Source organism: Staurois parvus, unplaced genomic scaffold (assembly GCF_062004578.1).
Source record: "Staurois parvus isolate SC_StPar_1 unplaced genomic scaffold, SC_StPar_1.0 ptg000397l, whole genome shotgun sequence".
Taxonomy (NCBI): domain Eukaryota; kingdom Metazoa; phylum Chordata; class Amphibia; order Anura; family Ranidae; genus Staurois; species Staurois parvus.
In genome coordinates, this window is record NW_028318193.1 from 846,960 (window position 1) to 861,033 (window position 14,074).

Consider the following 14,074-nt stretch of genomic DNA (forward strand, 5'->3'; position numbering starts at 1 on the left):
TGCAAAACAAATATCCACAGGTGAATCCTATTAATTTAAACTTCTGACTTCTTGAGTTTATAAAAAGCTTGATGTAAATATGTAACAAGGCCATTTTTTGCATTACGGCGCTAGGTTACTTTAAATGAAATTGCGCGGTCATGCAAAGCTGCACTCAAATGAAATGTATGTCCTTTTTTTCCCACAAATTGAGCTTTCTTTTGGTGGTATTTGATCGCCTGTGCGGTTTTTATTTTTTGCACTATAAAAAGAAAAAAACCAACAATTTTGAGAAAAAAAACAATATTTTTGACTTTTTGCTATTAAACATGTCCATTAAAAAAATTTTAAAAAATCTAATTTCATCATAAATTTAGGCCAACATGTATTCTACTATATTTCAAAGCCATTGTTTCTAATTTTTATGGCCTCTTTAAGACTGACATAGTACCACTGGATTGGCGTAAGGCCAAATGAGGTTTAATGTTGATAAATGTAAGGTTATGCACTTGGGGGCTAAGAATATACATGCATCATACATACTAGGGGGAGGGTACAACTGGGGGAATCTATGGTGGAGAAGGATCTGGGGGTTCTTGTAGATTGCAAGCTTAATAATGGCATGCAATGCCAAGCTGCGGTTTCTAAAGCGAGGAAAATCCTCTCTTGTATTAAAAGAGGTATAGACTCCAGAGAGAGAGAGAGATCATATTACCTCTGTACAAATCATTAGTAAGACCTCATCTGGAATATGCAGTTCAATTTTGACACCAATTCACAAAAAGAACATTGGAGAACTGGAGAATGTACAGAGAAGGGCAACCAAACTGATAAGAGGCATGGAGGAGCTCAGCTATGAGGACAGATTAGAGGAACTGAATTTATTCTCTCTTGAGAAGAGGAGATTAAGGGGGATATGATCAACATGTATAAATACATCAGTGGTTCATATAGTGAACTCGGTGTAGAGTTATTCACCCTGAGGTCATCACAGAGGACAAGGGGGCACTCTTTAGGTCTGGAGGAAAAGAATTGTAATCTCCAAACACTGAAAGGTTTCTTCACAGTGAGAGCTGTGAGAATGTGGAATAGACTCCCTCAAAAGTTGGTACTGGCCAGCTCAGTGGATTGCTTTAAAAAAGGCCTGGATTCTTTCATGGATACACAGAATGTAACTGGATACTAACATTTATAGATAAAGTTGATCCAAAGAATATCCGATTGCCTCTCGGGGGATCAGGAAGAAAGTTTTTTCCCAGCAGGAGCATCTTCGATCATGCTTTGCTGGGTTTTTGCCTTCTTCTGGATCAACTGTGGGTGTAGGATTATAACTTTTTTTTTAATGGTTGAACTGGATGGACTTTTGTCTTTTTTCAGCCAGACTAACTATAACTATATCCTTCAAATTATCCCATTATCCATAAAGTTCAACAGTTCTTCCACAATAAAGTGCAATAATATATAACATTTCCTCTTTGAAATAAGGGGCTTCATGCCTTCTTCCCTTTCCAATTTCTGCTCATTGTTCTCCACTCCACCTCCATGTACCACCACAACTACTAAGAACTCACCAGACAGCCTTGACCTTCTTAATTAAGAGTTGGTCTATATGCACTTGTTTGGATATGTGGATTCCCCCACTCCAGTATGTCACTTCACCATGCTCCTCACTTGTAACTTCACCAGAGGTATCATGTATTAAAAGGGAGAAGGAGACTACAATAGTGTATGTGACAGGAGTCACTTTGGGTGGGAGGCCCATGGAATCCAGCTCACTTGGAGAGGTGGGAAGACCCCTGTCTTAGCTCCCCATATCCCTCTTATGTGTAAATCACCCTGTGCCTGTTAGGGGTACAGGGCGATCTGTCCTAATATTGTGTGGGCTTTGTCTCAGTCTGTGTAGACATGTTTAGGAGATAGGTGGGGGTTGTTGATTGTTTAATGTTATATGGCTACATGCCATTGTTCTATTTTTTGTCTGGCTTGGGAGCAAGCTATTATGGGATGTATGTGTTTATGTGTATTAGCTTAGTGGGGGGGGGGGGGGGTAACCAGCAGCCCTCCCTCCTGTTGGGACTGTCTGCTGGTGTGAAGTTTGAATACCTGTGTGTCTCTTGTTACTAAATGTAGATTGTTCCACCCTGTGTTATTATGCAGGGAGGGGGGATTGTCCCCTGAGTGTATATATCTTGTATTTGCGTTCAAATAAAGTAGTCTACCCCTGGTGTCATCTGGATCTTGGGGTAACAATAGCCAGATTCACTGGTCTCATGTTCCAGAGCCTGAGAAGCAGCTTCTTGATGGAGATACCCCGTTGTGGGTGTCTGGGGTCCGTTACAGTGTAAAATACCCTTTATTAAAAAGTCACATCACAAATAAAAAACATTGGTTAACCTTCTCACATTTAATAGTGCATTCTGCCCTGCACTTGGGTTTAAACACTCAATAGTATGCCTGGCCCACCCTGACTCACGATGCTCAGTCCGTCCACACTGCAAGGTTGTCTCACCACTTACGGGTCACCAGGATCATAACTTCCTGTAGCTCCGCCTCAACGTACATTTCATTATGCTGACATCAGGAGGCAGAGCTACAGGAAGTTACGATCTGGTGACCCAAAAGTGGTGAGACAACCTTGCAGTGTGGAGCGGACTGAGCATCGTGAGGCAGGGTGGGCTGGTCATAATATTGAGTGTTTATACATGAAGCTTTTTATAAACTCAAGAAATCACAAATATATATAAATAGGAATCACATGTGGATATTCGTTGTTTTGTACTTGGTATGTTTTGCCCTTTTTTATTCATGTAAGCACTGTATATTGTGGGATATACTTGTTTTTATACATTATTGTGTGTATTACAGCAGATATTGTACACGGGGGGGGGGGTCAATAGAGCGCAGGTGTTTTTGTTTATATGAGTGACAGTGCATTATCAGTCCAAACAGGAAGTTAGGAGCACATTGGATTTCTAGCACATCAGATATATTTCTGTATTTGTAGTATTTGTAAAGTAACAGAAAATGGGGAAATGTGCACATGTATTTCAGAGACGCACTGATGTTTTCCCCAGATGTAAACCGTCAGGGCTAGTTCACACCAGAAGAAGTCCAGTGCATTTTTTTATCAGTATCAAAAATGCATGCACAGTGTTTCCCATGTATTCCAATGGCCCTAGTTCACACAAGTGCAGTCAGTTCCAGAAAAAAAAGTAGAACACGCTGCATTTTTTTCTACACAGAATTGTACTAGAATATAGCAAACTGCATCAAAACTGCACCAGAATGGAGTGTGATGTGAACTGTAAGCAAAAACATATCCACAATGCATCCAGAGTGCGTTTTTGTGGCGTGAACTGGCCCTTCTGTCTATAAGCACGTATACACACCTAATAGTTTGTACATACAATATTTATCAAAGTGTTTCTAATGCCAAATCCTTTTTATAGTTCTGTACGGACTGCAAGTGTTATTACACCAGTCAGATTTTTATTGCTTGTTATCTGTGACCACAATGAGGAGACTCACCAATTAAATTTGAACTGGTGACCATTGTTATTGAGGCAGAAAATAAGAAGTCTAAAAGCTGTACAGTTGTCACCAGAAAGGAAGTGTGGTGAAAGCTTCTAATAGTTGTCAATGGAACAGGTGTAATTGTCTAAAAAAAGTCTCTGGAGCTGGAAGGAAAATCTCTCCAAAGGAATACAGACACCGGGAAAAAACTGACAATTCCCTGCTATAGAAAAAAATAAAATAAAATAAAAATGCTTTTAGATAAAATGTAAGGCAGCTTATGAAACAAGCTTGGAAAATATTGTTGATGTTAACCAGTTAGAGAAACCGGGCATACAACACCTGTCCAAAAAACTTCACTAATGTACACAGAGCACGTACAGTACATCCATCTGCCCCACTTTCACGTGCTGACAAGTCCGGACTGTCAAAATAATAGCCAGGGGCTGTACAAGTACAGCAGTTGTAGAAGCTGCTGATGTCAACAAATATACTTCCTTACAGTGTTTATAAACACTGTTCAGGTGTGAGAAAAAGAGATACATTTTCATTGTCACTTTTGCATATGATGTCAGTCAAAACAAACTGACTAGTTAAAAAGTCACCTTTATTTGTTCCCTATTTAATCCCTAATTGTCCCTTGAATAACCCTTAACCCTTAATTAATTCCTTCTACACAAAATTGCAAAATTAAAAAAATTGTTTTAGTTACATTTTAAGCTTGCCAAATTATAGAATAAAATGTATACTTTTATCTACAATAGCACTATTTTTAATGCTGACCAATGTAGATTTTGTTTTGTTTTTTTTTAGTTTTGCTATGGTTTCATCTATGGACTGCCTAAAAATACAATTATTTTCATAAGAAAAATTAGACAATATCATGGAAAGAAATCTTTGTTTGTCCTAAACAAAAAAACAGTTTACGTATTAGTTTGTTATGTTAAGTAATGACAAAGTTATTGTCGAATAGTAGAAATGTGAAAATTGGGATGTTTAGGTGAGAGGACTGAATTGGTTAAGATAAAACATTGTGTTGCTTGTAAATTGACTTTAATACTGATGCAACTACATACCTTTCTTTTCTTCTTTCTTCTCTTCCTTTTTTTCTTTCACTGGAATGAATTCAAGAAAGGTGTGTCAAACATGTCCATTAAATAGTTTGCTCAATATTTTTCTTAGGCCCATGTAACTCATAGGTATACAAAATAGCAACATTTTTCTTTCCTACTCTCTTTAATTATACTGTATTGTTTCCGGAGTGTTACAGAAGTATAAGTGGGCTTTTTGCGAGTCTGCACCTCTGCCCTTCACAGCTTCAAGTGTTACTAAACCCAAGACTGCATTCACTCTATCTGGTCTCCCACAGTACACAGAACATAGAAATTCAATTATTTTAGTAAATATAAACTGCTAAATACCTTTTCTCATCAGCAGTTAGAGACATTTTGTGACTTCTATCAGTGTTCAGCAGAGTACTGGATAAAGGTTGTAGGAGTTTTCTTTCTGTTCTAGGAGGATGCAGAACCCCTGACCTGTCTAGACAGTGCTGAATGACCCTGTGCTGATCACATGCACTCTCCCAAGAAAAAAAAAAACCTTTCACGCAAGGCACACCGAACTGAGCATGTGCAGAGTGACTCCACATGATATGCCTTATCAGGAGATAACAGCGGAACACTGGAAGAAGGGGATGATCAGAGAAGACAGGAACAAAAATCATTTTTACACAATGCAGAGGATTAACCCCTTAGGTTCCACAGTGAGTATATCAAGCATGCTTTACTGCATATACAGACTGATTTTACTGTTGTGGGTTTAGTAACACTTTACGTCTTAAGTCATTACTAAAACCAGTAATTTTCAAATGCAAAGGCAATTGTTTAATATGATAAAGAGTAGTTTCATTTATATAGACTTACAGATACAACCAGCACTTTGAAGACAAACATAATGCTTATGTGGCCCATGATGAAATTGAAATTTACACCCCGGATCTAGGTGTTCTGCTTGATCATAGGTATAATAATAGCATGCAATGCCAAGCTACAGTTTCTAAAGTAAGTAAAATACTTTAAAAAAAAAATTTGCTAAAAAAACATGCAACCGATACACAATACCCAGTGCTTATGTAAGAATGTTGAATACAACTAAGCTTGAGCGCTAGCTACTTTATGTTCAAAATCAACAATAGTCATGAATAGTAATCAATATAAGATTAATCACAGCAGAACTCCACACTTTTAAAAGTTCATAGTCTTCCACCAATTAGTGATGAAAAGAGCAACAAATCCCAAACAGTCAGTGAGATGTTTTCCTCTGGTCAAATATCTCACAGCTTCACTCCTCCACCTTTAATCAGAGTAGCAGATCAATCACCCTTTGTGCTCAGTGAAACACATCCCCTCAGGATGCAACACTCACCACAAGCAAATGCCTGTCATATTACTGATAGGCAAATAGCACTTTTATTTGATCATCCATTTAGGTGGATCCATCCAAAATCTTCCTTCCCCACAGTGATATTTTAAAACTCTAATAGCAACACACATAGCATAATTCCATTTAACAAATGTATTGCTTGTTCATTCCCATTAAAAACTCACTCTCAAACATAAGAAGAATGATCGCTTATCACAATCTCAATTCGTTAGATGTCAGACCTCCACCATCACAGTAATGCATGAGGTATCTCACCATCCTGTCGATCCATGGACTCATGTTACTTCCTTTGCGTTGTTTAGCTACGTCCTTATGACTTTTTCTGAAGGAATGGCTAAACAGCACGGCATTCTCTTATTTATAAATGACATCCCTTGGTATTTAACACTTTATACTCCCTTGTCAACCAGTGTCCATTTTATTAACCACAGTGGAGTCCAGAGAGAGACATCTAATGGTCACACATTATATTGCATCTACTCATATCCAATGTGATATTCAATTTTAACAGATTTCAGTTAACAGACCTCCATAGAATAACCGTGCATCAAACAACACTTTGTCCCTTGATCTGTCCATAATCAATCTCTTTACATCGCAAACATTATTTAAAATTTGGGTAAAATACATAATAAACCTTCATATACATAAAATTCAATGCATTAAGCTTTAAACAAAAAACCCTAACATTATTATCTGCTCAGTAATGATATATATTTAATAGTCGCTAATAAAACAATTCATGTCAGTTTCAATGTTCAGGACCTTAGGAGTGTTCTACAATTCTTTTTCAAGGGTTTTTTTTGTGTGACGTATATACATTAGCCCACAAGGACATTCCAAAGTGTATACCACATGAGTGGTGTTACAGGTAATAAATTCAGAGATTTTAAATTCCTTATTGTTTGCTGAAGATGTAAACCTGGTTATACCCCTTAATCATTCATTTACCTGTTTAAGAGCATTACACTTTTGACAGGCAAAGAAACCTTTCTTATCTTTATCCTTATCACACAATGTCACCTGTATATTAGGGGGTCTAGAATCTTTTTAACCACTTCATCCCCCAAATTATGGGCTCTCCAGTAAATAAAAGGTGGATTTTCTGGAAGCACCAGGCCTAACTTCCTGTCCATACACAGGATGTGCCAGTGTCTCCTCAACTTCCCTGTACTGTACATGGAAATCAGAGATGAAGCCCCGCTATTGGCTTTTATTAGCACTGTTTTTTGTTTTTTTTCTCTTAAGCATTCCTCTCTAGGCACCTCCATTACCTCCTGGATTGTCATCTGTATTTGGTCACTTTTGTAACCCTTCTGGACAAATCTCTCTTTTATCACTTAAGATTGGTTCACAAAATGAGATTCCAAACTGCAGTTCCTCCTGACCTTCATTATCTGTCCCTTAGGGATATTTTTTAACCCTAATGGATGATGACCACTCAACAAAGACAGATAACTATTCCGGTCAGTCGGCTTAAAATACACTTTAGTTAAGAATTTATGCCCCTCTCTAAAGATATTAACATCTAGGAAGTTGATCTTTTCACTACTCCACTGTTACTCTCATTTGATATCATTATTGTTATTCAGTTCTAGCAAAAATTCTTTTAGGGCTAAGTAAGTAAAATACTTTCCCGTATTAAAAGAGGTATAGTCTTCAGAGAGCGGTGTACAAAGCAAGACCTCATCTGGAATATGCAGTTCAGTTTTGGGTGCCTTTTTTTACAAAAAAGATATCGAGGAACTGAAGAGACTGCAGAAAACAGCAACCAAGGGAAAACTTGAGAAGAGCATTTGAGAGGATATGTTCACCATGTACATATAGTACATAAACAGTATATATAGTGAACGTGGTGCAAAGTTTGTCACTTTAAGGTCATAAAAAGGACAAGGGGCACACTTTAAACCTCCGCCTATAGAAAGGCTTCTTCAGTTCAGTAGCTATGAAAATGTGGAATAGATTCTCTCAGGAACTAGTTCTAGCCAGCTCAGTTGATTGTTTTGAAAAATGCTGGATATATTCCCAGGTGCATAGAATGTAACTGGCTATTAACATTTACAAGTAATAACATGAGTTTGTTGAGCTAGGGAATATCCACATGCACTAGAGGATCAAGAAGAATGTATTTTTACCACTGGTTGACCAAATTGAACCATGCTATAGGAATTTTTCTTGCCTTCCTCTGGATCTACAGTGAGTATACTATTTTGTATGTAGAAGTTTTCAATTTATATGATCATTGATTTTTTTTTCTATTGGATGAACTAGATGGAATCTAGATGTATGTAGCTAACCCTGCGCTGCCTGTGTGGACTGTAACCCTCCGTGTCCTGGTCCCTGTATCCAGTAAGTAGACTAACCCCATGCTGCCCAAAAGACCAAGCCCAATTCTGCCTCATGGACTCCAACTCCCACGATACGCCCGCCGTTCTGTCCTGTTGAACCTGGTGGACTATCAGCCCCCTGTTGTCCCATATTGCCATCCTGAGAACTTTACGTTGTTGCTGTGTCTTCTATGGATCTGTGGACTAGCGGTTCTATTGTCTGTACCCCAAAAAACTCCCCAATAAACGCCCGCACGTTGGGTTCCGTGCAATCTGTCTCCGTGTGCTCTGTTGGTGCTATATAAATCCTGTATAATAAAAGGGGGTTAAAGGACTGACATTTACTCAAAGGCCAACAGTAAGTAGCTTTTCCTGATATCTGAGCAAGATAAACAGCAATAAAAGTCATGCTTAGAAAAAAAAAAATTTTATTTGATGGGACGAGATTTAAACAAGAATAGAAAAACTATTTTTACAGCAAAGTGTGCTTACTAATGGTTGGAAGCTCTAATTATCGTTACCCTCGGAAATCTTTACACAGCCCAGTAGGATAAAGGGATACTTGAATTTGAAACATATTTTAAAAAGATGGGGCCGTGTGTAGAAACCCTAATTTTTAGCCATACAAGACAGATCCCTCTTAAGATGTTATAAAAGATCCTAGAGGGTATAATTTCAAGACTAACTCAAAGTATTTCTCTTTATATTGCTGTGATGGCTTAACATTACACATTTAAAAATATTTAGCAAATTTAAAGGGTTTAAGTTTTCAAATACATGTATTCATATATCATTACCACTGTCAGCATGTCAAATTTAATGAATGTACTTTAATTCAGCAGCAGTCCCCTAAATGACATTCGGATGTGGGCCTTGCACATTCATTCCCGAATTTGCCATTTTTACTTCATAAGTCTTTTTAAGAATAAAATAATAAATTACCTGCATTCATAGGAAAGCTTGGAGTAAATGAATAAGCTTCTTATGTTTGATAAAAAATAACAGGTGTGACGCATGAAAATTGAATGTTTTATATTTCCAAATTCAAAATCAGGTACTTGCAATTTAATTTCAAATGTGTTCCAGCTGATAAAATACGTGGCAAATCAATGTGGAAATATCCCATGATTTCAATTTGAACACTTGTTAAAGTTACTTTCTTTAGACATTGTTATACTGCTCAGTGGAAATCGAATGTCCCTTGAATCTCGAGGCTTTGCAGCAGTTAGAGATGGCCGGGTTATCTCCTTATGACATATTCTCTAGGACATTTCTTGAGCTATGTTCAGCATTGAATGTTTGCTGAGCAATACATGTCACAAAATAAATGGAACAGAAATGATCTGAGCAGCAGACAGCGGGAACAGATAAAGTTCTTAAGTAGAAATTTCAATAAGCTGCTGTTATTTTTGTATTTCCACTTCTAAACTGAGTCTGAGAAAGTTACAGTGATCAGCAGTACAGCCAATCCAAGCAAGAAATCTATATATTGGGTAAGTATATTCAAGGATCTATAGAGAATAAGACAGAGTAAAGAGCTATGTGTTCAAAAATGCTTAGTTTACTATTGAAAGCACAACTCCAGTCAAAACCGAGATTGGAGTAGGATAATAAAATAGTGTATGGTTACTTTGGGAACATACTTCCTATATGACACCCATTTAGTATAAGGGAGGTAAGGGGAAATTTTCCCAGCAGAGATTCAAGAAACAAAAATCTAACAGATTTCTAAAACTGCAAAAAAGAATTGGCCTGAAATTATGTCACCAGACAATTAACTTTATATGTGCATTTAACGTAGTTTATGAATGTTATATACAGTAACAGTAAAAGTCTCTCTTATGTAGACATCCAAAAACCCTGAGACTATTGCTGGGTGTCAGTGGACTCAAACATTTAAATCAAGTGATGCTCCCTTGGGTGCTGCATAAAAGATCATGTAAGTAATGAGGGGAGGGGAGGAGAGGAGGAACTGGGCCAGCAGAGACTCCCAATAAGGGGAGAGGGCTATAATATGATAGGAGACAGGGACTATGCTAGGGAATTAAAACTATCTGGAGTGTCAGTTCCCTAGAAAAGGATTTCTCAATCAGGGTTCCATGGAAGCCTATGGTTCCCCAAGATTATGCTAGGGGTTCCTTTGAGCAATGAACAATTTCTGCCTCTCAAATAAGTTTTCACTGACACCATTGATCATTTTAGCTATCTGTAAGAGGGTCATTCTTCCTGAGACCTGAGTGTTGCTTCAGCGGTCCCTCTGTGTTTAAAAGTTAAAAATTGTCTATGGAAAGAAATCATGCTGCAAGCAAACTTAGAATACTTGATTCTGCGCTTTTTACCTGCATTTTTTAAGTTGGTAGCAGGGTCCTCCCTCACATGCACAGATTGCGCTCCTGCAGAGCCACGCAGCGGCGCGATCTGTAGCCGGCCGTGTACCTCGGACACGGCCGATGACAGATCTGAGTACCGGCCCCCGTTGCCGATACCATGTGACCTGCTGTGACCAATCACAGCAGGTCACATGACAGTTGTATACAATGGATGGCTTCATTCATGCCATCCATTGTATACTAGTGTCTAGCTGTGAACGGTCACAGCTAATCACATGCACAAAAAAAAAAAACCCTGAATGAATTGATGTCATTCAGGTAAATGCTTGCTTATAGCAAAGTAATTCTTTGCTATAAGCAAATTGTGTTAAAAAAAAAAACAAATACTGATCACTTCCCCAAAGTAGTACAATGCTACTATGGTAACATTGTACTACTTTGGCCATAGTGAAATATGAAAAAAAAATCTTAAAAAAAAGAAAAAAGTAATAAAAAATAATAATAAAAAAAAATATATATATATTTTTTTTTTTTTCATACTGTCACCAGTCAGTGTCCCTGATCACCACCATGCCAGTTATATGATGACACTGTACTGCACTGGTGACAATATGTAAAAAAAATAGTGAAACTAATTTTTTTTAATTATTTCATTTTCTGAAAAATTATAACAAAAAAAATACAACTTCAAAAAACTCGCCATGCCTCTTATGAAGTACGTCGGACTGTCTACTTTGCAAAAAAGGGTCATTTGGGGGATATCTGTACTGTTCTGACATTCTTGGACCTCAAGAAATTAGATTGGCTGTCAGTACTTCAGGATTGATCAATATTCAGATCTATACCATAGTTTGTGAACTCTATAACTTTCCTACAAACTAAAAAATACATCCTAATATGGGTTATTTTCACCAAATGTAGCCACATGTAGCAGAATACATCTTGGCCTAAATTTATGAAGAACAATTATTTATTTGCAAACTTTTATAACAGAAACAAAAAAAAATGTGTGTTTTTTCAAAATGTTTGGTCTTTTTTTGTTAATTTAGCAAAAAATAAAAACTCCAGTGGTGATTAAATACCACCAAAAGGAAGCTCTAGTTGTGTGAAGAAAATGATAAAATTTTAGTTTGGGTACAATGTTGTATGACCGCGCAATTGTCATTCAAATTGGGAGAGCGCTGAAACCTGAAAAATGGCCTGGGCAGGAAGGTGTAAAAGTGGCTGGTATTGAATTGGTTAAGGCCCACTCCATGACAGGCCACATATATGCATGCAGCCGGCAGGAAGGAATTAAAGAGCAACTCTACTTTTGCTGAGAAATCCCCTTTGGGTGATCAGTGTACATTTGCATTGCATTTTAACAAACTTTGCTGCAGATTCCTATCTCATTCTGCTCTAAAGAAAACGTTGTTTGATTATGTCCAAAGTGAATCTGAATGGGAGTGATTTTTCATTATTAATCAGCTGATGCTCTAGCAGTGTTCGAATGAGGAAAATTGCAGGATTTGAGTCCCTTCCAAAGTGATTAACCATATCTTACCAAAAATCTAATTTTTGTTGCAGAGAATGCCTAAAATCTGACTTTTGTCTTAGTGCAGACTTCTGGAAAAATCAGTGAGCAAATCACACAAGCAGGAAATGTCAAATCTGGGGAAGTTCTTTACACCAACTGTATACAGAATGCCTTCAAGATGCCACATTGCAGAGAATTTTACAGACAATGACAATTCTGCAGAGTGAAATGGAAAAGGAATATTTAATAATATTCAATTACAGTATTGCTTATGTAACATTAATTATTATTTTGCTATTTTTCCCATGAAAGAGGAGTTACCCTTAAAATCTCATTGATTACAATATCTTACATAAATGCCAAATAACAACACTCTTCCAAAGTTAAAGCTGAATTCCACAATTTAGCGTATCTTCAAATGTATGAAATAGATCTTTCAAGTCACAGACCTACTATATCCAATCTTTGTTGGTTGGACCTTTTTGTGTATATCAGTATTTTGGGATAAGCCCCTTAGCTAAGTTTACCAGATAGGGTATAAAGACTTCTGAGCTAATGACCGCTCTGTGCTGTGAAATTGGTAACTCCATGGACTCTTGAGTAAATCTATGCTTGTGAAATACTGAATGGTCTGGGTTATATCCTTCCAGAACTGTTGTATCATTGGACATAACCACCATATGTGAACTGAAGTCCCCTAGGAGCCACACCTTCTCCAACACAAAGCCAACCTCTCTTACTGCATCTTGTGCGCCCTAACAGGCGTAATATACCATCTCGCCAACAATTTGTAGCACTACACTGTCTTGATGTCTCTGCCAGAGAAGCATGATAACTAATATGTTTTCTTTTTAACCTTCATTAAGAGGCATATCCAGCTTCTATTCCCATCTGCCCACATATGGTGGCTCTTTAGGTTTTGCCATTGTAACCAATATTTTATAAACATTTGAAATGCCACAAGGCTTGATATTATGGGAGTCAAACAGCTCCTCAAGAGTTTCCTCCCTGAGCCTAAAAGCTATGGTAATACCCTTACAAAATGGCATATTTGGCTATACCTCCATTCATCAAGTGGTACTGTCCCCCATTTCTGATGTAGCTCCTCCAACATACAAATTATATTCCCCTTTGTGACATCCCTTAATTCTAAATGACCAATTTTAGTCCAATACATAAAATGCAACTTATCTTCTTTACCAGGAATAAAATATCCAGTGTCCATTAATGGTGTCAATAGTGAATTATAAGATCATACATACTGCTGGTGTACTACCTCCCAAACCTTCAGTGCTGTCAGTGTTAACAGATTTGTGTTTCAAGGTAATTTTCTATATCTTTGCCGTATCCATATCGTTTTACCTAATAGTGCCTCACTCTCTGTCATCTCTATCTTTACCCAACTCCTGTTAAATTTCCCCTGTGCCCAATCTACCATCCGCAAAATAATTACTGCTTGATAGTAATTCCTCATATCTGGGACCGCTAGTCCCTTCTCCCCGCTCGCTTTCACCATATTCTCTCATACGGGATCCTTGCTCATGTATTCTGCTAGATGAATTTCCTGATCAGCACCCTCAACGTTCTAAAAAACACCTGGGGTACCTGAATCTGGATCAATGCTGAATGAATATTTTAGGTACTATTCCCTTTACTAAGTTGATTCTTCCCATCCACAAAAGAGGTCTGTTTCTCAGTACATTTAGTTATTTTCTAATTAGATCCAACAGTGGGATATAATTAGCATAATATAACCTATTTATAGAGGGTGTCAATTTTATCCCCAAATACCTGAGCTCCTTGTTTTGCCATTTAAATGGGAGAGCAGGTTTTAATTCCTGCTACTCCTTTGACTGCACAGATATATTTATTATCCCAGATTTGGCTAGATTTATCTTAAAATTTGCTAACTTTCCGTACTTTCTTAGTTCTTTAACAAGTTGGGTAGTGTTAGTCTGGGCTCCGAA

At 37.5% G+C, this 14,074-nt stretch overlaps 1 protein-coding gene across 50 annotated transcripts in view; it reads right to left on the reverse strand.

The window, feature by feature from the left end:
* TRDN (triadin) overlaps positions 1-14,074 on the reverse strand; it is a 974,263-nt gene that overhangs the window by 570,181 nt on the left and 390,008 nt on the right. For all 50 annotated transcript variants that reach the window (XM_089686429.1, XM_089686384.1, XM_089686382.1 and 47 more), the window contains one exon: positions 4,569-4,607. In XM_089686429.1, coding sequence (XP_089542555.1) covers positions 4,569-4,607 — 39 coding nt within the window. The remainder of the gene's footprint in view (positions 1-4,568; positions 4,608-14,074) is intronic.